Raw genomic sequence first — 25,448 nt, 5'->3', positions numbered from 1 at the left:
ATAATACCCTCTAGATCCATTCATGTTATAGCAAAAGACAAGACTTCATTTTTTATGGCTGAGTAATATTCCATCATATATGTACACCACATCTTCTTTATTCATTCATCTATCAATAGTCACTTAGCTTGCTCCCATATCTTGGCTGTTGTGGATAATGCTGTGGTGAACATTGGAGTGCATATAGCTTTTTAATTACTGTTTTTATTTCCTTCAGGTAAATTCCCAGAAATGGAATTACTGAATCATATAGTAGTTCTATTTTTAATTTTTTGAGGAACCTTCATACTGTTTTCCATAGTGATTGTACCACCAGCAGTGCACAGGCGTTCCCTTTTCATTGAGCAACTTTTCTTATGCTTATTTGCCATCTGTATATCTTCTTTGGTGAAATATCTATTTAAATTTTTTGCCCATTTTTAAAAAATGGATTGTCTTCTTAGTATTAAGTTTTGAGAGTTCTCTTTATATGAATATGGGTCCTATGTCATATACATATTTTGCAAATATTTTCTCCCAGTCTGTGACTTGTCTTTTCATTTTCTGAAGTTTTTATTATGAAATAACTTTAGGCTTACAGAAAAGTTGCAAAAATAGTACAGAATGTCAAAGAAACCCTTCACCCAGCTTTTCCTGATGTCAAAATCTTCCAAAGCTATAATACAATTATTAAAACCAGGAAATTAATATTGACACAATATTATTAAATACAGACCTTATTTGAATTCCACCAGTTTTTCACCAGTGTCTTTTATTTTTTAATTTTATCATTAGAAGAGCTAAAGTTTTTAAATTTTGGTTCATGTTTTCTGAAGTTTATATTTTAAATGATTAAAAAATCTAAAGAAAAATATTTTGTTCTATGTGAAATCAAGTCCAGCTTTTCAAATTTTTAATAGTTTATGCTTTTCATATCCTGTTTAAGAAATCTTTGCCTAATCTTAGGTCATTAAGATTTTCTTGTGTGTTTTCTTCTAGAAGTATAAGTTTTAGCTCCTACATTTCAGTTTATAATCCATTTTGGGTTAGTTTTCTTATAAGGTATGATATAAGGATCACTTTTTTGCCTATGGATATCTAAATATTGAAGTACGATCTGTTGAAGAGATTGTCCTTTCCTTATGGAACTGCCTTGGCACTTTTTAAAAGACAATTGACCATATGCAAGAGTCTGTTTCTGGACTTACTCTTCAGTTCTGTTGATCTGTTTGTCTATTAGAATACCACACTGCCGTCATCACTATAGCATTACAGTAAGTCTTGAAATTAGATAATGTAGGTGCTCCAATTCTGCTCTTTTATTTTCTCAAGCTTGTTTTGGGACTCCAGTTACAAGTATGTTAAGTGAGTGATACAGGTAGGTTAAGTCAGTGATGCTCTGCACATTTGTTTTCCAGTCTTTACTCTGTTTCATTTTGAATATTTATATTGCTGTGTTTTCAAGTTCACTAATATTTCCTTCTGCAGTATCTAATGAGCTGTTAATCCCAACCAGTATATTTTTTATCAAAGGTATTTTTCATCTCTATAAGTAGAATAAAAATCAAAACAAGGAAGTGCAAGTTCTGGAACTTTTTGTGATTTTCGCATTTGATATTTATTGTCATTTATAAAAATTAAGAATAATATTAAACAACTGATCTTTCTTTCAGCTGCAGTAGACTGCTCAGTTCCACTAAGCATGAGTGCCAGCATCAAATGTAAGTAATTTTTAACATATTGCCTTTAAAAAAAAAATTATGGTAAACTACACATGACCTAAAATTTACCATCTTAACCATTTTTTTAACTTTATTTTTTTAATAAATTTATTCATTTTTGGCTGCATTAGGTCTTTGTTGCTGTGCATGGGCTTTCGTTTTAGTTGCAGCGAGCGGGGGCTACTCTTCGTTGTGGTGCACAGGCCTCTCATTAAGGTGGCTTCTCTTGTTGTGGAGCATGGGCTCTAGGTGCGCAGGCTTCAGTAGTTGTGGCACATGGGCTCAGTAGTTGTGGCTCACGGGCTCTAGAGCGCAGGCTCAGTAGTTGTGGCGCACGGGCTTAGTAGCTCCACGGCATGTGGGATCTTGCCAGACCAGAGCTCGAACCCGTGTCCCCTGCATTGACAGGCAGATTCTCAACCACTGTGCCACCAGGGAAGACCCCATCTTAACCATTTTTAAGTCTACAATTCAGTGTCATTAAGTACATTCATATTGTGGTACAACTATAACCACTATCCATTTTCAGAATTCTTTTCATCTTGCAAAACTGAAACTTCACACCCATTAAAGAGTAACTCCCCATTCACCCTGCAACCATCGTTCTATATTCTGTCTCAATGTTACCTAGTTCCCTAGGTAACTCATTTAAGTGGAATTATCCAGTGTTTTTCTTTTTGTGATTGACTTATTTCACTTGCACAGTGTCCTTAAGGCTCATCCATGTTGTAATGTGTCAGAAATCTTCTTGCTTTTTAAGGCTGACTAATATTCCATTGTATGTACTACCATATTTTGTTTATATGTTCATAAGTCAATGAACAGTTGGGTTGTTTCCACCTTTTGGCAATTGTGAATAATTCTTCTATAGACATGGATGTACGAATATTTGTTTGAGACCTTGCTTTCAGTTTTTCTGTGTATATACCCAGAAATGGAATTTCTGGACCATATGGTAAATCTGCTTTTAATCTTATATTCCCAATTTCCAATTTGAGGGTTCCAGTTTCTCCACGTCCTCCCCAACACTTGTTCTCTGTTTTTTTTGATAGTAACCCTCCTAATGGGTATTGACATGCTGCATTTTGAGGAAGCATTTTCTAACTTTTAAAAATCATCCATAAAAGAAGCTTGTATTGTATTTCTCAGTATAAGAACTTACAGTTGAGCCCAGGCTCTGCCAGTAAATCACTGTGTAGCTTTGGATAAGTAATTTAACTACTCTGGGTTTCATTTTTCCTGTATATAAAAATTCGGATAGTACTGAAAAGCTTGGCAAGGTTTAAGTTCTAGAATTCTGTGATTCTCACTGCCCTCAGCTTGTTAAGATTACTGAATTAGGGACTTCCCTGGTGGCGCAGCGGTTGAGAATCCGCCTGCCAATGCAGAGGACACGGGTTCGATCCCTGGTCCGGGAGGATCCCACATGCCACCGAGCAACTAAGCCTGTGCACCACAACTACTGAGCCTGCGCTCTAGAGCCCACAGGCCACAACTACTGAAGCCTGCGTGCCTAGATCCCATGCTCCGCAACAAGAGAAGTCACTGCAGTGAGAAACCTGCACACCGCCATGAAGAGTAGCCCCCGCTCACCACAACTAGAGAAAGCATGCATGCAGCAACGAAGACCCAACGCAGCCAAAAGTAAATAAATAAAATAAATAAATTTTTTAAATTACTGAATTATTCATTAAAAATACCATAACTGGCACTTTCCTTCAGATAAATATTATCTACTATTTGTATCCTAATAGCTAACTGATAAACATGGTAGTTATTTGTATCTGAAAAGCTATTGACATATATTATTATAGAATCATGATATATCTCCCCTTTGTATGTACATACATATGGTATGTACATAGAAAAATATTTCTATTTTTAGAAATCTTTACTAAGGAAATAATCAGACCACAAAATTTGAAATTCCTATTTTAAAATGTTCTGAAAGATACCATTTAAGACCTTTTGAGGCCTTTGAGTCCAATCAAGAAATGCATACTTTAAAATAGCCAAAGAGCACGGATATCACAGCCTGTGCTTGTCTTATTGTAATTATATAAATATCAAATATTATAAACTTTAAGTTTAGTATTTTCTTAAGCTGCTGTTTGAACTTAATTGTTATTTACAGTTTGAGAGAGAACTTCTGCATTAAAAAATAAATGACAGCTTCAAGTAGTGCATGCTAAGTGATAAATGAATGAGAGCATAGATAGGAGAATGCCCCTTATGCGCAATCTGGGAAAGATCACAGACAACGGGATTGGTCGTACCTATCTCTGATTGTACATTTTCGTAGTGGAACAGATAGGAACAGATGGGACTTAAGCTGAGCCAGTTGCCACCAGTGAGCATAGTGTCTTTATCAGGCCCTGTGCTTGGCACTTTGTATTCTCTCTCTTCTGTGACCTTTATGTTTGCAACAAGCCTTCATGTAGGTTCTCATATCTTTGAATGAGTCTTAGGATTCGAATAATTTTATAAGAAGGGTAAAGGCATTTTAGGCAAGAGTACAGTGTTGAGTATATATTTTTAAAGACCAGCTTCACCATAGCACACAAGCTATATGGGCTAGTCATTTTATGTCTTTCCCTCCTCTTTTGTAAAATGAAAGATAGATAATCTCTAAGGATCCTTCCAGATTTTTAATTTCTCTGCTGTATATTTCTCCTTCTGTATCATATTAGTAACTTTTTATAGCACAGAAAACTGGTTCAATATTTTTAGGCTTTCAAAATCTGAATCATTTGAATTAAGGTGGTTTTACCCAGTTGACATTAGATCAAATAATCTTCTTTAACTAGGCTCTAAATGGGAAAGTTTTGCTAAATTTTCATACTGAACAAATTCCTGAACAATAGATGTATAAGACAAGATTATCTCTTTTTTATTCAGGTTGTGTAATTAACAAGCCTGAATGTATGTATTACTCCTCTTACTGAACCAAATTCACCAATTTAAAATCCAAATTCACCAATTTAAAATAATCAGGCATTTTGCATATTTTGTTTAGTACACTAGAGTTTATTCAGTGACTAATTCAGCAATTATTTATTGGACACCTACTGTTTGCTTTTATAGACCTTACATTCCAGTTGAAGGAGACAAACGATAAGCAAATGCAAAGAAATGAGTAAATATAGACTATATCAGATGGTAATAAGTGCAATGAAAAAGAATGAAGCAGGATAAGGGAGATTGGGACTTTGGAGAAGAAGGCCTCACTGATAAGGTGAGCAGAGACCTGAAAGAAATAAGGGAGAAGCAAGTGGGTAAAGGAGGGAAGAGCAATCAAGATGGAGAAAACAGCATGTACAAAAGCCTTGACATGGCATTGTGATCAGTGGATCCAGGGGAACAGCAAGAAGAGCTGTATAGCTGGTGTGAAATAAGCCAGCTGAAGAGTGACAAGCGATGAGGTCACTGAGATGGGACAAAGAGGTGCAGACCACATAGGGCTATGACTATTTGCAAGCACTTTGGCTTTCACTCTAAATGAAATTGGAAGCCATTGGAGGGTCTTGAGTAGAGGAGAAGGAACAGAGCCAGTTTAACTTTAAAAGTATCTTTCTGGCTGGTGAGTTAAGAATAGTCTATAAGGGTCAGTGGTAGAAGCAGAATGACTAGTTAGGAGACAGTAATTCAGATGAGAAATAGTGGTGACTTGGACCAAAGTGCCTGTAAGTAGAGGGAATGTGAAATGGCTGGATTCTGGAAATATTTCAGATGTGTGTCAACAGTATTTACTGATGGACTGGATGTAGATAGAATATGAGAGAAAAAGAAGAGTGAGTCAAAGATGACTCCCGATACTTAGAGTCTGTCAACTAAAATGACAGTTACAACTTACTGAAATGAGGAATATGATAGGAAGATATTTAGGGGAGGAAGTGAATCAAGAGTTAAGTCTTGGTCATTTTAAGTTCAAAATAAATACCTCTTAGAAATCCAGGTGGAGATGCTGAGGAGGCAGTTGGAATACAAAGTCTGGAGTTCAGGAGAGAGTTCGAGGATGGAGATAAAAATTCAGAAATTGACGGCATATAAGTTGTATTTAAAGAATTACTCCTATTTTTTGTTTTTAGAATTTAGACTTAGCTAGTGCTTATTTATCCCATGATATTTTCTGCTTTCAGTCAGTTGAGACAGGAGTTTTTCTTTCTGGCCATGTAAATGAAGAAAATTGTGATGGCTAGAAGAATTGCAAAGATTGTAATCACCAAACCAAAGTGTAATTAATAATCATTACTTTGTGTGTTACAAAGCTGATGCTCATTATAATCAGTATGAACTAACTTAGAAACAGGCTTTATAGACATATTTTAAAAAAGAAAGAAATCTGTGGTTTTGATTCATCTCTGTTTTTATAAGATATACTCTTCTGTCATAGCAGACAACTGACTTGATAATTTCAGTCTTTATCAAAGCTAGAATATCTCTATATACTTTGTTGAATTGTCTAAATAATGCCATATTCTAATGCATTAGAAAGACTTTTTTTTTTTTTTTTTGCGATACGCGGGCCTCTCACTGTTGTGGCCTCTCCCGTTGCGGAGCACAGGCCCCAGACGCTCAGGCTCAGCGGCCATGGCTCACGGGCCCAGCCGCTCCACAGCATGTGGGATCTTCCCGGACCGGGGCACGAACCTGTGTCCCCTGCATCGGCAGGCGGACTCTCAACCACTGCGCCACCAGGAAAGCCCGGCTTTATTTTTTATAGCAGTTTTATTGGCAAATAATTTTCATACCATAAAATTCATGGATTTTTACTAAGCTTACAGAATTGTGCAATCATCACTACAAACCAGTTTCAGAATATTTTCCTCACCTTAAGAAGATCCCCAAAATGATAGCTTTGCAGCTGCTTCCTCATCCCACTCCTAGCCTTGGAAGCCACTAATCTGCTTTCTTTCTCTATACATTTGCCTTTTCTGGACATTTTATATAAATGGAGTCATATATGTGTTTTTTTGCATTAGACTTTTACTTAGAATAATGTTTTTGAGATTAACCTATATGGTAACCTAAATCAGTACTTCGTTCCTTTTTAATTGTTAAATAGTATTCTGTTGTATGGATAATGCCACATTTTGTCTATTTATCAATTGACTGACGCGCTGTTTCTGTTTTTTGACCATTATGAATAGTGCGCTATGAACATTCATGTACAAGTCTTTCGTGTGAATATGAATTTTCATTTCTCTTGGGCGTACACCTGAGAATAGAATTGCTAGGTCATATGGTAAATTATACTTAACTTTTTAAGAAACTGCCAAACTGTTTTCTAAAGTGGCCATACCATTTTATATTCTCGCCTCCAACATAATTAGGATTTCAGTTACTCCATATCCTTGCTAACATGTTATTGACTCCTTTTTTGATTATAGCCATTCTAGTGGGTGTGAAGTGGTGTCTCATTATGATTTTAATTTGCATTTTCCTCGTGATTAAGGATGTAAAGCATTTTTTCATATGCTTATTGGCCATTTGTATATCTTTAGTAAGTGTCTTTTCAAACCTTTTGCCCCTTTTTTTCCCCCTAAATCAGGGTGATTTGAAACTTGAAATTATCTTGTTCATTAAGTTGATATAGATTCCAATTAAAAAGTATATGTTAAATTTTAAATTTTACATGAAAATACAAGTCATTTTACTTATGGTTAGCCTTCTTTTTAACACTGAAACTTGACTAGCTTTCATTTTGCCATTTTCAGTCTTTGATAATGACTCAATACCTGACTTAATGCACACTGAAATGTGAAACCCCCTTTTTCGTTTGTATTTTCAAATGACTAGCAGTTAAGAAAAATGGAAATCAGTTATCCTAATTAAAAATAATGTTTTAAAATTTAGTGTCATTTTTTTTGACTCATATAAAGCTTAAATTTTTATAGCATATGATGGTATTGACAATAATATTTCATTTGCGGGGGAGTATATGGATTAATTCAAACTCTGCATTTGGTGATTACAGTTGCAGACAACACGGTCAAGCATTTCTAACCTTTATATCTCTATATCTGCTAGGAATTGCTCCCTTGAGCCCTTAGGCTTAATCAATTTGTCATATCTTGTTTCTGCTCTTTAAGTAGTCAATCCATTTGAAGTTTCTATGAATTAAATATTTGTTATCTTTATACAGAAAAGTGTATGGATTTTTATTTACATATCAGTAGTATAAACATTTTTAGCAAGAAAAAAGTGCCCTTTACTAGTCGTCTAACACCAAAAAATTAATTTTTCTATTTTATTCTGTATTTCAAAAGATTTTTTTCCCCTCAGATGCAGACCAACAACGAAGAGAGAAACTCAAAAAGGGATTAGCACGGTGTGAAAGGGAATTGAAATTAACTAAAACTGCAATGCAATCCAATTCTAAAAGTAATTCCAAGTCATTATTTAACACTCTACAAAAGGTAAGGTAGTACTTTTACCTTTTAAAAGTAAATGTTTCTAAGATACTTCATTGGTGGTGGAACCTGACTTTTTGATAATGTTTACTATAGGTCAGAATTGGTACACTTTCCTGTAAATAGCCAAATAGTAAATATTTTAGGCTTTCCAGGCCCCAACTATTGTGTCTCTGTCACAACTATTGTGCCATTGGAAAGCAGCCATAGACAGTACGTAAATGAATGGACGTAGCTTTGTTCTAGTAAAACTTTATTAACATATAAGGTGGTGCGCCAGATTTGACCTGTAGGCTATAGTTTGCTGACCCCTGCTTTAGGTTTTTTGTGATACCCTTTATCATCTGATTAAGGGAATTCTTTTCGATTCCTAGTTTGCTAAGAGGATTTTTTTCCTTTCTCATGAATGTGTGTTAATTTTATCAAATTCTTTTTCTGCATTTTTTGAAATGATGGTACAATTTTTCTTTTTAATCTGTTCAAATGTAGTGAATTATAAGAGAGTTTCTAATGTTAAATCAACTTTGCATCCCTAGTATAAACACAGGTTTGTCATGATGTAATTCCTTTTTTTATACATTACCAGATACAGTTGCTAATATTTTGTTTAGGGTTTTAGCGTCTATGTCCATTATTGATATTGACCTGTCATTTTCCCTATTTTCTGCTATGTCAGGTTTTGCTAGCCTCATAAAATAAACTGGGTGCTATTTCCTCTTTTTCCATGCCCTAGAGTAGTTTATGTAAGTTTGGAATTATTTGTTCCTTGAATTTGATGGAACTCAGCACTAAAATTATTTGGGCCTAGAGTTTTATTTGTGAGATTTTTGACTGCAATTTTTGAAATCATTATAGAACTGTTTTCATAAGTTGTACATATGTAGAAGGTTGTCCATTTCATCTAAATTTTCAAATTCTTGGCATAGACTTGTTCATAATATCTCTTAAATCATTTCATAATCTCTATTGAATATGTATTAGTTCTTCTTTTTATCCTAATGTTGTTTATTTGTGCCTTCAGTCTTTTCTTTATTATTCTCACCAGAGATTTGTCAGTTTTATTAATCTTTTTAAGGGCACATCTTTTACTGCATTGATCCTGTCTGTTGTACTTTGTTTTCTAGTTGGCTAATGTTCATGCTTTATTTTCCTCTTTTGGCTTTCTTTGAGTTTATGTTACAGTACTTTCTTCTACTTTTGTTTAGTTTATTTTCAGTCTCACTTCTTTCATAGTATGAGCATTTTTAAGGCTATATATTTTCCTTCAAGTGCTGCTTTAGCTGCATTCCACAAGTTTTGATATGTGGTATTTTTATTATGGTTCAGTTCAAAGTATTTTACAGTTTCCATTATAATTTATTCTTTAACTCAAGCGTCTTTTAGAAGTGTTTATTAATCTCTATTTTTTTTCCTGGTTTTCTCTTTGTTACAGATTTCTAGCCTAATTGTATTTTGATCAGGGAACATCTGTGTGATATCCATTTCTTGAAATTTGTTGAGACTTGTTTTATGGCCCAGTAGGTAGACAGTTTTTTTTTCTTTTATTTGTTTGGACAATATTTTGTAATGCACTATGTCATATATGTTTGAAAAGAAAATATATTCTGTAGCTGTATGTAGTATTTAATATATAGTGTATGCATTAGATTAAGTTTTATATCTTTTAGGTGTTCAAATCTTGTTGATCTTTTTGTCTAATTAGTCTATCTTTTATTAAGAGAAATCTTTCACATGATTATATATTTAGCTATTTCTCCAAGAATTAGTACTAGCAATTTTTGTTTTATATTTTTGAGTCTATATTATTATATACATACAGACTTAGAGATGATATATTTTCTTGGTGAATCTAACCTGTTGTCACTGTGGTTTGAACTTCTTTGCCTTGATGCTTTTTATATTAAAGTGTTTTCTGATAGTGATATAGTTAAACCAGCTTTCATTTCATTAGTATTCCTTTGGTATATCTTTTTCCTTTTTTTTTTTTTTTAACGGTACGCGGGCCTCTCACTGTTGTGGCCTCTCCTATTGCAGAGCACAGGCTCCAGACGCGCAGGCTCAGCGGCCATGGCTCATGGGCCCAGCCGCTCCGCGTCATGTGGGATCTTCCCGGACCGGGACACGAACCCATGTCGCCTGCATCGGCAGGCGGACTCTCAAGCACTGCGCCACCAGGGAAGCCCCCACTTTTTCCATTTTTTAATCCTAATATTTTAGATAGGTTTTAGGTGGGTCAGATTATTCACTCTGATAATCTTTGCCTTTTAAAGTGGAGCATTTAGTATGTTTTCATTTCTTCTTTCTTCTTGTGTACTTTCTATTTGACCCACAGTAGTAGGCAGGATTCTAAGCCCCACAGTGATCCCCACCCTTAAATAATCCCCTCGTCTTGAGTGTAGGCAGTACCTGTAACTTGCTTCTAACCTATGGGATGCAGCAAAGGTGATGGAATATCACTTCTGTAATTGTTATGTGGCAAAGTGAAGGGAATTTCCCCCTGTAGATTGAGAGAAAGGAAAAATTGGTCTGAGAGTAATTTCTGCAGTGGGTGCTGTTCCCCTCCCCTAGCCATGCCAAAGAAACAAGGGAAGGGGGAAATTTTCTCAGGATTCTTCCTGCTCTTCCCTGAGAGCTTTTGGCGGAAAAGCTCTTTCCTAGAGGAAAAGCCTGCAAGAGGGTACAAACTCCCCAAGTCTCAGAGGCTTCATACTCTTACACTAGTCCACACTCAGTCCTTAGCAATTAGCTAAAAACTTCTAGCATAATCTTCTTACCAGTTTATATGTCATTCAGCAGCATCTGTCCCAAATAAGTAAATACTTAGGTTCTGTTTCTCCCTGCAGGGCCTATATCACTGTGGATTTTAGGTTAGTTGTGACCTTAGTTCTCTCAATAGTTCAAGAAAAATCATTAATTTGCAGTTTGTCCAGCTTTTTTTCTTATTATAATGGTGAGACCTATGCTCTTTCCATTTCTCTCCATCTGTCAGCTGAAACTGGAAGTCTTTTTGTATGTGTGATGGTCTCTTTTTAAACTTTTTAATTTTGAAAATTTTAGCATCTCTAAAAATAGAGTGGTATAATGAACCCACGTGTTCTTGTCCCCTAAGTGCAATGATGATCAATTCAGGGCCAGACTTATTTCATGTATATCCTCACTCACTACCTGCATCCCAGATTATTTTGATGCAAATACCAGATATATAATTTTATCTATAAATATTTCTGTATATATCTAAATATCTAAAAGACCACCATACCATTATTATGCCTTAAAAATTAATAATTCCTTAATATCATCAAATATCCACTGTTCACATTTCCCCATTATCTCTCTCTCTTTTTTTTAAGTTTGTTGGAATTGGAATCTAAATAATTTCAACTAATTGATACATTTCTTTTAATCAATAATTTCTCTTTCCCCCACCTTTTTATCCCCCTACAATTTATGTGTTGGAAAAAACTTGAGTCATTTGTCTTGGCTTAAGGTTTTTGTGGACCATCTGGGTAATGCAAATTTAGGCTGCAAGCTTGTGTGGAAGCAGCATATGATTTCGCATTCTCAAAGGCCACTGTTCTCTCAGTGCCAGTGTTCAAGATGGGCAAGTTTCTTTGTAAGTCATCTAATTGGAGGGTCGCCATTGAGAGAATCCCAGATTCATGAGCATGGTCTCCTAGACTGTCTAGATTAGGCCCTGAGCTTTGTTTTCTGTCCCCTAGCAACTGTGATATGGAAAAACTATTGCCTGTTGGTAAAAGCCGTTTCATTTTTGACTCCAGCTCTTTCTATTGTACATGAAGATGTGACATATCAGTAGGCAGGGGTAAAGACTAAGGGCATTTGTGAATTAAGAGTGAACCTGGGGAAAAAAAAAAAAAAAAAAGAGTGAACCTGGGTCCTTTTTCTCTGAGAAGTGTGGCAGAGCCATAGACCAGTTTTTAGTTGGGAAGTTATGTCATCATATTGACACTTTACAAAGACTACACTGGCAGCAGGGAAGGACAGACTAATTGTGTGACAGTTGCAGTATAGGGAAGAAATGATTAAGATATGATCTATAAGACAGCAGAAGGAGCATAAGGAATATATATTTAGGAGACATTTAGAAAGTAGAATCCCCAGGACTTGGTGACTGATCAGATGATATGAAGAGCAAGAGGCAGGAATTAAAGAGGTTTCCAGGTTTCTGGCTTGCGCAACTGGGAGGTTTCCAGGTTTCTGGCTTGCCCGAGTTTACTTGTTCGGACCTGTTTAATTTGAGATGCCTTTGGAACATCTAATATATTCAGTAGAGAGCTGGATATAAGTATCTGTGTCAGGAGAGAGGTCTGGGCTGAAAATAGATTTGGGAGTCATCAGGAAAGCTGTAAATATGTTTAAGAGTCCCCAAGGCTGTTTTATAGATAAAAGGACTAGGAATAGAGCTGCTTCCTTTAGAATAAGCCTGCTATACACTGTACCATCTGGGAATCTGTTCATCAGTATTTGACTCATGTATGTATTTTCATTTTCAGTGATGGTACTTTTTAAACATATTTTTTAAATATGTTTCTATTATCTAGCATTTTGAATATAAATAATTCTATTTTGAGGTAAGGATGGGATTTGTTGAAAACAAAATATATAATTAAGTCTGTAAACGGACGATTTTTTCCTTCAGTCACTGTAACCCTGTAACTTTTTGCTTCTAAAAATATAGTTCATTTATGCTTTTATATAAGTATATTTTTTACTCCATTTAGACTTAATAGTAATTTGCAATTTGCTTACATTTTTTATAATACTTGATAAATATTTAGATACATTCAAATTAAAATTATTATTTGGGGCATAATATTTTGATAATTGGGTGGGTTTATGATTAACAGTTACCTGTAGTTATAATCTGCATTTACTGAAAAGTTTGCTACAATTCAAAAGAAAGTGGTAACTTTGGCCTCTGGACATATTAGCTGTTTATATACGTGAGACCATGTAATCAAAAACTTTTTCTTTAACTGCCCACACTGTAATATGGGCTACTTATTTTCTCTTACATTTTGACTTACATGCTATCACCTCAGACACTTTTCAGTCTGCACCTTGTACCTCACACACAGTTATTCACCACTCACTCACATCACTGGTGCAGCACATACCCTGTGATATTAAGATTAATTGAATATATGAATGTGATTCATGTTCTTAAATAAATCTATTTTAAAAGCACTATAAAACAGTGAAAATCAGAAGCTATCAGTTTCTTTTGTAAAATACAATTTGAAGCTTTTTGCAAAACAAGTGTTAATCAAAATTTTAAATAAATTGTATCTATCCTGTTCTGCACTTGAATTGATTCCTCAACTGTTTTAAAACCTGACAATTGGAAAATCTTTGTATACCATTTCTTCTGACATTATCCCTGAAGAAGATTGATTTAATACTCAGTTATTCTGTGGTTGTAAAATTGGATAGGTATTTTTGACATAAAAACATGTATGTGTTAACTGTCAATGATTATCACTTTACATAAATTCTTAAATCACAGAAACAGTTTACAACAAATTGCATTAAAGTGAAAGTGGTCAGATTACCACCAGAATTTTTGTTCCATTGACAATAATTGATGAACACTTTTCTGATTTTAGAACTTTACAGTGATCTGCTATTTTAATGTTGGTGAATTTACCAGTGTGTTACACATTTTCTATGAAAATCATATCCAAGCTTTCTGATATTCGTAGTTAAAAATTATATAATCTCAAAAAAGCAGATAGGTACAGTTGGTTTTGCACTGTGTTCTACTGGTTTCCCAGGAAAGAAGAAGTAGGATACAGGGTAGGAATTATAAGATATAAAGATACAGAAAAGTTTCATGCCTTCAATTGATTCAAGAGCAATTTTCCCAGCCCATTTCAGACAGATGAGAGTATATTCCTGCCTTTAAAGACTTTCTTTGGTATTTCATTTTGTTTATTAAATAACCATTACTGGTAAGAATTTTCTCACAGGCAATCTAATGCCTTATGCATTTCTGCCTGCTATGATCCCAATTTGTTCTGTTCCCCAAGTGTAAATAATTCCTGTGATTATTATTTAATAGCCCTAAAAGATTTTTCAGATCATACTTAGAAATTGCTTTCCGGAGAGCCAGACTCCTCTGGTACATAAGCTGCAGTGTGAACCTAGTTTGGGAACACTTTTTACAACTAACGTGTTAAAGTCCTTAACTAAACACTACCCTAGTAACTCACAGTTTAATGCCAAAATACTTAGTTGCTTTGAGTAATTCTACTTTATATTTGGGATAAAGTTGGAAAGCACTTGGAAAGGAAATAGGTGACTTGACCTATTTTAGGCTGTAGTCACCATATCTAGTTATCTGCAATTTCCTTGCTGAGGTAATTCAATATTATAAGTTAGCTGACTTGTTCATTACCATGAAAGGAGTTAAAATCAGCTTAAGATTCCTGGTGGTGTAAAAAAAATCTAAAAATGTATAAATTTCAAATGAGTCTGTAAAATAGATAGTGTGATATAATGGGAAGAGCATAGGTTCACCTGGGTTCAAATCTATGAGACCCTGCCCCTCAGGTTCTTCATCTGCATAGTAGAGGTACTAATTGTACCACCACCCAGAAGTTGATGTGATGATTAAATGAGTCGTACGTGTAAATTAATTAGAACAGTACCTTGCACATAGTATGCACTCCGTATGTAATAGTAGCAGTGGTAATAGTAACAGTTCTTACTATTCCTCTTTTATTTCTACTCAAAGGCAATAACAGTACCTTGTGCACAGAAAGCACTCAGCTCCTTTCTTATTCAGCTTGCTTATCTTCCTCTTGTTTTCCTCCCCATGAGCTTGTAGGACAGATATAACTGGCTAAATCCCAGCCTTTTTCACTGCAGATTAACTTCCATGTAACTTCTTCTCTACCATTTAATAAAGTGCCTCAAAGTTCTGTAAAGGATACACAGGTGTCCCTAAAGTCTGGAATCATGGACAAGGCATCTAGTCTATGGGCACCTAGTCTGTAAAAGAATAAAATATTACCTATACTCTTAAACCTTATGAATACCCTGTAGAAATAGTTCTTCCAAAGTTAAACCAAACATATATACAATGGAATACCACTCAGCCATAAAAAAGAATGAAATAAAGCCATTTGCAGCAACAGGGATGCATCAAGAGATTATCATACTAAGTGAAGTAAGTCAGAAAGAGAAAGGCAGATACCATATGATATCACTTACGTGTGGAACCTAAAATATGGCACAAGTGAACCTATCTATGAAACAGAAACAGACTCACAGACATAGAGAACAGACTTGTGGTTGCCAAGGGGGAGGGCAGGTGGGGGAGGGATGGATTGGGAGTTTGGGGTTAGTAGGTGCAAACTATTACATATAGAATGGATAAACAAAAAGGTCCTACTGTATAGCACAGGGAACTATATTCAATATCCTGGGATAAACCATAATGGAAAAGAATATTAAAAAGAATGTATATATGTGTATAACTGACTCACTTTGCTGTACAACAGAAATTAACACAACATTGTAAATCAACTATACTTCAATTAAAAAAAATTTTTTTTTAATGGTTAAACCAAAAAGAAATAGAGCAGGCCAAAATGCCTTCCTTTCAAAGCTTTCCCCACTCATGAGAGGTTGAGAAAGAAACATATGAACTTCCCTATGGCATCAACCTTTCTTAATTATGTTTAAAATATCAGTTACTTAAATCAGGGCTCCATACATCTATACATTGTGAAGAGAAGTTCCTTTTCATTCCTTCAAAGCCTTTAAGTCACAGAGGAACTGCTGGCACTGAAGGTGGTCATGACAAGGCAGGAATGGGTGGATGCTGCCACCAGCAGTGGTTGAGAAGGGGATTAGTACTCACGATTGGTTTGGAAACTCAAAACTGAGATCTACCTCAGTACACAGGTTCAAGACCACAAATATGGTTATATGTTATTAATCATTTTTTTAGTTTCAGAAAGAAAAATGATTGCTATTGCTTATATTTAGAATTACATTTTTATATATTAATAATTCAAAAACTTGACTATAACTTCAAATACAAATTTTCAGGAACATACACACTATATTTGTAGAGCCCTGAGGCTCTACATTTTTTAATGTGTAATCTGGAGATCCCCAATTATCTGAATTTGTAAATGTAACTGATCACTGTTAAACCAAATGTTCTTAGCCTCCAGGAGAACCACAAGATGAAGATGCTATGTTAATCGAAGAAGTGAACAGATTTCCATCCTTTAAAAGGTCACCAGTAACTTCTTCAGAGCGACTACACTTAAATCCACCTAAATCCGATAAAGTCCTCACAAATGGTACTGAGAAGAACTCCAGTTCCTTCCTGTCCAGCATGGATCACGCTGCCTCTGGGCCCAGGAAATCATCCTCTGGAACCTCCTACAGCAGAAGGCCCCGGAGCACATCCCTAAATTCCCAGCGGTTTCAGTTAGTAATTTCAAAAGCACCCAGTGGGGACCTTTTGGATAAACATTCTGAACTCTTTTCTAACAGACATTTGCCATTCACCCCACGCACTTTAAAAACAGAAGCAAAATCTTTCCTGTCACAGTATCGATATTATACACCTGCCAAAAGAAAAAAGGATTTTACAGATCAGCAGATAGAAGCTGAAACTCAGACTCAATTAAGCAGGTATGGCACAACAGCCAATAGTAGATCCTTCAAGATGTGGTAGAAATTAAATAATATTCCTTACTTTATATCATGTACCCTATGTGCCACACTTAAGGTCTGGTAGTGCCCTTTTGATTAGAATGAGGTTAATGTGGCTTTTCCTTCTGCATGAATCACTAGAACAACTATCAGAGTAATTGTTGAAAAAATAAATAGCTATTAAACTTGTCAAGCTCCTTATAAACATGAATGTTACGTATTTTAATTTATTGTTTCAAACATGGTACTAGAACTTTTGTATGTTTTTAAATATACTTTCAGAGAATCCGTAAAATACGTCATCAGACAGCATTTGTGTAAATATGTTTATTGATTTATGTTAGAAATGGCAAAACAATGGGCTATATTGGGGGAGAAAAAGCAACTGTTTGTCTAACTACCCCTATGCTTCCCTCCCTGCAAATACTCAGCAACAGCTCCTCAGGTATAATGTAGGCAATTGGGATAATTTCTGGAAATTAAGTATAATTTGCCTCAGTAATATTTTCATATACAGTAGTGCCTGGCACATAATGAATATTCATTAAAGGTTGCCAGATGGTTGAAGAAAGAAACAAATCTTGTAAAGTATTGAGTGTTAGCGGATTTGTGATTGTTTTTCCTAGTGTTATATAAATGAATACTTATCTGGTGCTAGGTTTTAATTATTTTTAAAAGTAAAAAACAATTTATGATTAGTATTCTTTTGTCTGGGTAAAGATAAGAGGTATAGTAAGATCAGTCTGTATACATTTAAAGAATTAAGGAATTAAATCTAATGATAGAATTTTTAAGTGAAGAAGAAATGAGGGAAGCAAATACAACGAATACTTTTCTGATTATATTTTTGACAGCTTTTGAAGATAATGCTTTCCTCTTCCCTAGTCCCATTCTGTCCAACTGAAATCTAGCTGCTATTCAAAAAAAGGAAAAAGAGGCATATGTAATCCAAACCATATCTATTTCCCGATTATATAATTAGAAATTACACATTCTACAAGAATAGATGCATTTTATCTCTCATGTTTGAAGTTTATTTTTTTCTAGCCAGTAAAGCTTATTACCACAGTGTTTATACTTTGAAGATTTAACAATAATTTCTTTTAAAATATTACAGCTTTCAATCTGATTTTGAGACAGTTGAGATTAAGAACTTCACAGATTCAGAAATGAACATAAAGCAGGTAATAAAAATGAGATTTCTTTGTGTCCTACATTAGAATTATAGCTGCTTTAACAGAACATGTGTAGCTATTTGGACTGTGAAGAATAATCTCTTGATGACACTTCTTGCATGTGATACAACCAGTATACAGAAGTATTGCTTGTTTACAGATGGTTATATGTCTCTGTGAGTGGCCAGGTGGATCCTGCCCAATCCGGGAAGTCATTTTTTGTTGGCAACTTTTCTAGGTGGTTGGTTGGCTGGCTGGATAGACGGATGGATGAGTAAAATACCTTATATGTTCTTTTCAAAGTTGCAGGCTTGGATCACTAAAGGAGCCAGAAAAGTTGTACAGAAGTTATTTTAGTTTCTATGCCTGTATTTTTTTTAAAGAATTGCCACTGATTATATTATTGGAAATAATACATTTTATAAAAACAGATGGATATCATTCTCCTGTGCTTGCTTTTACTTTTTTCTAGACTGTAAAGATCTTTTTTAGTGTTTGTATTTTGAATGTTTAGCAATCATTTATTTTAAAATATTACAGCTTTAAGTCTGACTTTGAGATATAAACTGATTATTTTTTTTAGGGGTATTAATCATACACTAATTTAAATTTATTGTTTGTGAAAAAGGTTTGTCTATTAAAATGTCAAGCAGATTCAGGGATAATATAAGCATACTCAGCTTCCCTCTTCCCTTCTGAAAATGGGTAGCGGATCGTAGTTTTCCATCCCAGCCATTAATAGCTGTTTGACATAGGGTTCTGCCATTTAAGGCCCAAGGACAAATCAGTTCCTCTGAGAGCTGAGTTTCCACTTCTAGAAAAACTGTACTTAATGTGCAGGATCATTGGAAGGATTAAATGTTGTAGGTAAAGTACCTAGTCTGACCCGGGCTCAGTAAATGATGGCTATGACTAGCTTGAGATTTAGGAAGAGGGTTTTTAGCTCCGTAGATAACTAAATAAACTAAAGCAGAAGTCCGTTTTTATGACATTGTGCTCCGAATGTTTATCTAATAACCCTGTAAGAAAACGGCATGTCCCCTTACTCCATAATCAACTTGAGGAAGCTAGTAAGAGTATTAGCTACAGTAGATAGACCATCCTAACAGCACTTTTAAAACGGTAAAGCACTACACATAAATTAGCATTCTAAAGATTAACTCAGATAATGCAAGTAAATGCTTGACACAGTATCTGGCCCCTCATAAGCGTTCTATAAAAGTAGGCTGCCATTATTTTTGTTTTTTTCTTTATATTGTTGTTCATACTGCCGGAGCTACCACTGCTTCTACAATACATATTTGATAGGTTGGCATTTGAAACAGATGGGCTATTTGAGTTTCTGAATAATTGGCTATTTTCTCTCAAGTTTACTTATTTGCTTGGTTTCTCTTTATATGTTTATTTGTGGTATTCTTTAATGTCATTTAAAATATTCATCATTAAAATATAAGAAATTGTTTGACCTTTAAATAAATTTAAGAAAAAAGTCTTGATTGTATGAAAAGTGAATTCTGAAACATCCTTTGTCCTAATATATCAGTCACATTTATCTACTGGGTATCTCTGTGCTCTTTCATCAACTATTTTTGGAAATTTCCTGTTTTGCTTTAGTTCTGCTTTCATAATGTATTTTTGAAGCAAAATAAAGATTTATTCTTCTCATTGCATCCCCAGGCATCTAGCTGTATGTCGTATGGTACCAAAGGAAAAATAACCCCTTTACCTTTACAAGGACATGAATTACCATGGGATGAGGTTAAAGACAGTGCTCTTCAGTGCTCCTCATCAAGGTATTTCACCTGTTTATATCTAACTGCTTTCCTGTGTAACAGACGTACAGACTTTGCAACATGAGGGGACTTCCCTGGCGGTCCAGTGGTTAAGACTTCGTGCTTCCACTCCAGGGGGCGAAGGTTTGACCCTGGTCAGGGGAACTAAGATCCCACGTGCCGCTTGCTGTAGCGGGGCGGTGGCAGGGGACAGACACTTCAGACTGTCTGTCTGAAGTGTTAAGACACTGTCTGTCCGAAGTGTCTGTCCAAAGAATTAAGACTCACACAAATTATTATTAAATTAGTCAGGATTGAACACTAATCTTTCTTTACAACCAGCTTTGGGGTTCAGTCGTATAATGCACACCAAATCTGAGAGAATGACCAGAATTTTCTGAAATAATTATTAATCACTTCATCTTTATGTCCAGTAGAAATTTGTCCCTACGTTAATAATACTTGCTATTTTTTTTATAATTAGTACCCATAATTTTTATTTTTATAAATAAAAATAATAAAGATGAGTTTTAGAGAAATGTAGGCTTGGTAGCTCAGGATACCATTCTTGGAGGTTTCTTACTTCACCAGTTTTTTGCAGATAAAAAACCCACTTCTGGGTTTGAATGTTGTTTTAGTTAAGCTGTATTTTTTCAGGGAAAACAATCTACTTTTATAGACTTTCATTTATTCTCAAACTTGCTGCCTGTGAATTGGTTTGAAAGTGTAATTTTTATGCAGTATTTTAATCTTCTATTTGATTTGCTAATTAACTCTTTCCCTTGTATTTACTTTTTCAGTAATTGAGTAGTTGCTTGCTATTTACATTTTCTATCATCACTGATTTTTAGCTAATTAAAATCAAACCTATAATAGTACCCTAATTTTCTTGTAATAACTTGTAAAATATAGTTAACTCAGAAGATAATATAACAGAGAAATGTGTCCAAGTAATTAAAATTTATTACTGTATATACACAGATTTTTCTTTTAGAATATTTTTCCTCATCTCCAAACCTTTTGAGGAAAAAAAATAAGTTTTTCTGCTCGGTAAATTTCTCAACCTTAAAACAGTATGCTCTCCTAGGAGCAGGAGAGGATTTCATCGTTGAAGTTCCTGTTTCTCTGGATGACTTTCTTCCTTCCCTTCTGCCATGCAGAGGGACTCACACCTCTGCTGCTGGACCTGGTCAGGAGCCAGAGGAAATTTAAAATGCTTGTCAAGAACACGGGCCCCCAGTGGGTCACACCTAGTTGCCCTCTTGGCGCTGCCCCTGGTTGCTTTCTGTTCTGCTTTTTGTTTTGTTTAATCCTTGCTTATTTTTTACTTCCTGATGAATGTTTCAGACATCTATGAAGTTTTACTCTATTAGGGAATATTGTCTCATCTTTAATATCAATAAATATCCTTGCATAATTTGAGAAGGTAGATGTAATGTTCATTTTATAATATTCCTCATAATAATGTGAGATGGAAGTACATTTGTAATAGTACAGATATTTCTAATTAGGTACTCATGTTTCCTATCATTTTCAGAGTAAATAAGCAGTGATTTTTTATGCTGTATATCACTTTGCCTTCACAGTGAAGAAGAACTGTTGTATCTGAGTTTCATTGAAGATGTAACAGATGAAATTTTGAAACTTGGTTTATTTTCAAACAGGTTAGATTTTTTAAATTGTATTATAGTGGTTGAATGATATATTAAATACTCTTCATTTGGTGTTAATTTTTTAAAGTTATTTCCACATATTAGGAAATGAAAATGATATTGCTTTCTTAGGGGATCATGTTCTTATAATTGTAATTGTTCTTATAATTGATAGTAAATTATAAAGGATGTTTAATTCATACTCTAAGGCGAGTTCACAGTTTGGGGAGGTAGAGAAAAGAATAGAGAGTTTGTTCATTAAATACTGTCATATCTCTTAAATACAGAGAACAAATTGCCAGAGGTGGGGCAGGAGGGGCAGAATGGTTGAAGGGGGTCCAAAGGTACAAACTTCCATTTATAAAATAAACAAGTCATGGGGATATAATGTACAACATCATGACTGTAGTTAATAATATCATATTGTATATTTGAAAGTTACCAGGAGAATAGATCTTAAAAGTTCTCATTACAAGAAAAAAATTTTCTGTAACTACATATGTTAACAGATGTTAACTAGATTTATTGTGGTGATTATTTTACAATATATACAAATATCAAATCATTACGTTGTACACCTTAAATTAATATAATAATATGGCAATTATACCTCAATTTCAAAAAAATTTATCACAAAGAAAAAGAAATGGTATCCATATTTTTTGTTATAAATTTATTTATTTTTGGTTGCATTGGGTCTTCATTGCTGCACGTGGGCTTTCTCTAGTTGCGGCGAGCGGGAGCTACTCTTCATTTCAGCGCACAGGCTTCTCATTGTCATGGCTTCTCTTGTTGCGGAGCACGGACTCTAGGTGTGCGGGCTTCAATAGTTGCAGCACACGGGCTCAGTGGTTGTGGCTCTCGGGCTTCAATAGTTGCGGCATGCGGGGTCAGTAGTTGTGGCTCACGGGCTCTAGAGCGCAGGCTCAGTAGTTGTGGCGCACAGGCTTAGTTGCTCCATGGCATGTGGGATCCTCCCAGACCGGGGCTCGAACCCATGTCCCCTGCATTGGCAGGCAGATGCTTTTTTTTAAATAATTTATTTATTTTTATTTTTGGCTGTGTTGGGTCTTCGTTGCGTGCAGGCTTTCTTTAGTTGCAGCAGGTGGGGGCTACTCTTTGTTGCGGTGTGCAGGCTTCTCATTGCGGTGGCTTCTCTTATTGCAGAGCATGGGCACTAGGCATACGGGCTTCAGTAGTTGTGGCACGTGGGCTCAGTAGTTGTGGTTTGTGGACGCTAGAGCACAGCTCAGTAGTTGTGGCATGCAGGTTCAGTAGTTGTGGCTCACAGGCTCTAGAGCACAGGCTCAGTAGTTGTGGCGCATAGGCTTAGTTGCTCTGCAGCATGTGGGATCTTCTCGGACACGGGTTCGAGCCTCCTGCATTGGCAGGAGGATTCTTAACCACTGTGCCACCAGGGAAGCCCCTGGTATCCATATTTTAAAGAAAACCATAAAACTGTCTTTATTCACAGATGACATTGTCACCCATGTAAAAATCCCATATAGTCTACAAAGAAACAAGCCAAAAAAATACTGTTATATCCGTTAGTTTATAATAGACTAGTAAACTAAATTTTGCTGTTTCTTTGCAAAGATCCATCATCTCTTTTTACTATTTGAAACTGTCATGAGAATCAAAAGCAAGCTTTTTTTTTGTTACAACTGTTACTAGTAACGTGAGGACAAATTAAAGGCTACATTTGCACACTGCGAGTGAAAGGGGAAGTTTGCAAAACCGGATTAGTATTGTATATCTTAAGGAAACTGTGTGGTCCTGAGCCAGCTTATACATTTATTTAGCTGAAATTCATTTAGATAAAACTTTATGATATGTATCATAGGACCCCATTATGTATATGCTACATGCTTTCCCTGTCATAATAATATGTGAAGTGCAGACATTTTTAATGAGTTATTTCTATTTCTATATGAAGTTTCTTAAAGCGAACATTGTCATTATTAGTATAAAAAGCTACACCAAAAAGACCTGAATTTTTTTACAATAATTCTGTTTACCTCTTTATGTTAAAAAGGAATGTTTGCATAATGGGTGTAGAGTTTTAGATTTGCAGGATGAAAAAGTTCTATTGATCGGTTTCACAACAGTGTGAATATACGTAATGCCACTGAACTGTAGATTTAAAATTGGTTAAGATGGGGCTTCCCTGGTGGCGCAGTGGTTGAGAGTCCGCCTGCCGATGCAGGGGACATGGGTTCGTGCCCCTGTCCGGGAAGATCCCACATGCCGCGGAGCGGCTGGGCCCGTGAGCCATGGCCGCTGAGCCTGCACGTCTGGAGCCTGTGCTCCGCAACGGGAGAGGCCACAACGGTGGTAGGCCCGCGTACCGCCAAAAAAAAAAAAAGTTGGTTAAGATGGTAAATTTTATGTGTTCTTTTTACCACTACCACAGCAAAAACATTGATACCAACTGTAAATAAAAACAATAAAGCAAAGGTTAGAAGCCAAAACAAAAATGGTTGGCATGAAAAATGTGTATTTATGCTTAAAAAACTCACATTTTTCTTTTTGATTATAAGGCTGTTTATTATGGCAATTTTTATAGTAGCACCAAAAAATGTAATCAACCTACATGTTGAATAGTAAAGGTTCAGCTGAATAAATTGTAGAATATAATAGTAAGTTCTGTTCAGAAATTTTAAATGATGTTGTAGAAGTGAATTTATTGATGCATAAAGATGTTCAAAATATATAGTTGATTAGAAAAGCAATATAGATATCAAAACAGTATGTATTGTGTAATCCCAATTTTGGTAAAGAAATATATATGCATAGAACGGTGCCCAGAAGTGAATGGTCCAAACATTATTGATAGTTTTAAAATACAGAATACAGATTTCTTGGACTTTTTAAACATTTCAAATAATTCAGAAAAACTAAATCTAAGATTGGCTTATAACTTCACTGAGAGTAACAAATGGTAAAATGAAACCGGTTGATATACTCCTGTGATAGCTAGACAAGCATGGTGTAGTTGAAAGAATGTGTCTGGAGCCAGACATATCTGGGTTTCATTCTCTTAATTGCTTGTGACCTTAGGGGAGAGTAAACCATCATCTTAGACTATGTCGTTTTCTCATCTTTTAAAATGGGTTTTATAATACCTTTGTCTCCCAGTATTGGTCATGATCAGAGACGTATAATGATTATTATTTGTCCAGCACAAATGTCTAACACTTAGTGGTGCTTAATAAGTGATAACTTTAGGTTTTTATGTGAATTTACTATGAGTGGAATTTTTTTCAAGTACAATTTGGAAGCATTGTAAGGTAACTCTTTACAAAATTCTTTGTAAAGAATTTTCTTTAGGGGTTTGCTTTTGGGGGGTTGTATATGTGAAAGAGAAAGAGGGGGGAAGGCTTTTGATGTTTGTGTATGTGTGTGAGAGAAAAAAGATAAAGAACTTTTTGTGTGTGGGGGGGGTGGAACGTCACTGAAGATATTTTATTAACAGAAATGTAAGTAGCATGCAGTCTTTTTAGAAGAAACATTGGCATCTGTTACATAACTAAAACATAGTGGAAGCCATACTAGCTTCCAAATTGGAGAACTTGACAGAACAGGGAAGGATTAGTGTTTATCTCTGGAAAGAAAAAGGGTAATCTAAAACATATTTTCCAACCTTTAGTAGTTTATTTATTGTATGGCTATTTTATATTTAGCTGATTTTCTGATTTTGAGACATTAACATTTTTATTTATCATTTGTAGGTTTCTAGAACGACTGTTTGAGAGACATATAAAACAAAATAAACATCATTTGGAGGAGGTTTGTTGTCTTTAGAACTTCATTAGAAAATTTCTAATATAGAAAGAATTTTAAAGTTTTACCATACTCTCAATCAATGCATTAAGAGCAAGCACTTTTTTTCCCTTGTGCTTTTATGTGTACTCTGGGGCTGAGGGGTGCGGGCAGAATGTGGAAGAAGAAGTATGAATCCTGCTGAGGTTAGCAGCACTGCAGACAAAAGTAATTCAATTTGACTAGCTTAATTAATATTATTATTCTTGTATTTTTT

At 35.1% G+C, this 25,448-nt stretch overlaps 1 protein-coding gene across 1 annotated transcript in view; it reads left to right on the top strand.

Moving 5' to 3' along the window:
- The window catches only part of SPATA7 (spermatogenesis associated 7), a 34,854-nt gene that overhangs the window by 8,418 nt on the left and 988 nt on the right, over positions 1–25,448 (top strand). The window contains exons 4-10 of the mRNA XM_079905860.1: positions 1,653–1,700; positions 7,986–8,119; positions 16,314–16,789; positions 17,928–17,994; positions 19,663–19,778; positions 21,344–21,421; positions 25,141–25,198. Coding sequence (XP_079761986.1) covers positions 1,653–1,700; positions 7,986–8,119; positions 16,314–16,789; positions 17,928–17,994; positions 19,663–19,778; positions 21,344–21,421; positions 25,141–25,198 — 977 coding nt within the window. The remainder of the gene's footprint in view (positions 1–1,652; positions 1,701–7,985; positions 8,120–16,313; positions 16,790–17,927; positions 17,995–19,662; positions 19,779–21,343; positions 21,422–25,140; positions 25,199–25,448) is intronic.

This window comes from Stenella coeruleoalba (assembly GCF_951394435.1).
Source record: "Stenella coeruleoalba genome assembly, chromosome: 2".
Classification (NCBI taxonomy): Eukaryota; Metazoa; Chordata; class Mammalia; order Artiodactyla; family Delphinidae; genus Stenella; species Stenella coeruleoalba.
This window is presented reverse-complemented; position numbering and strand designations above follow the sequence as displayed.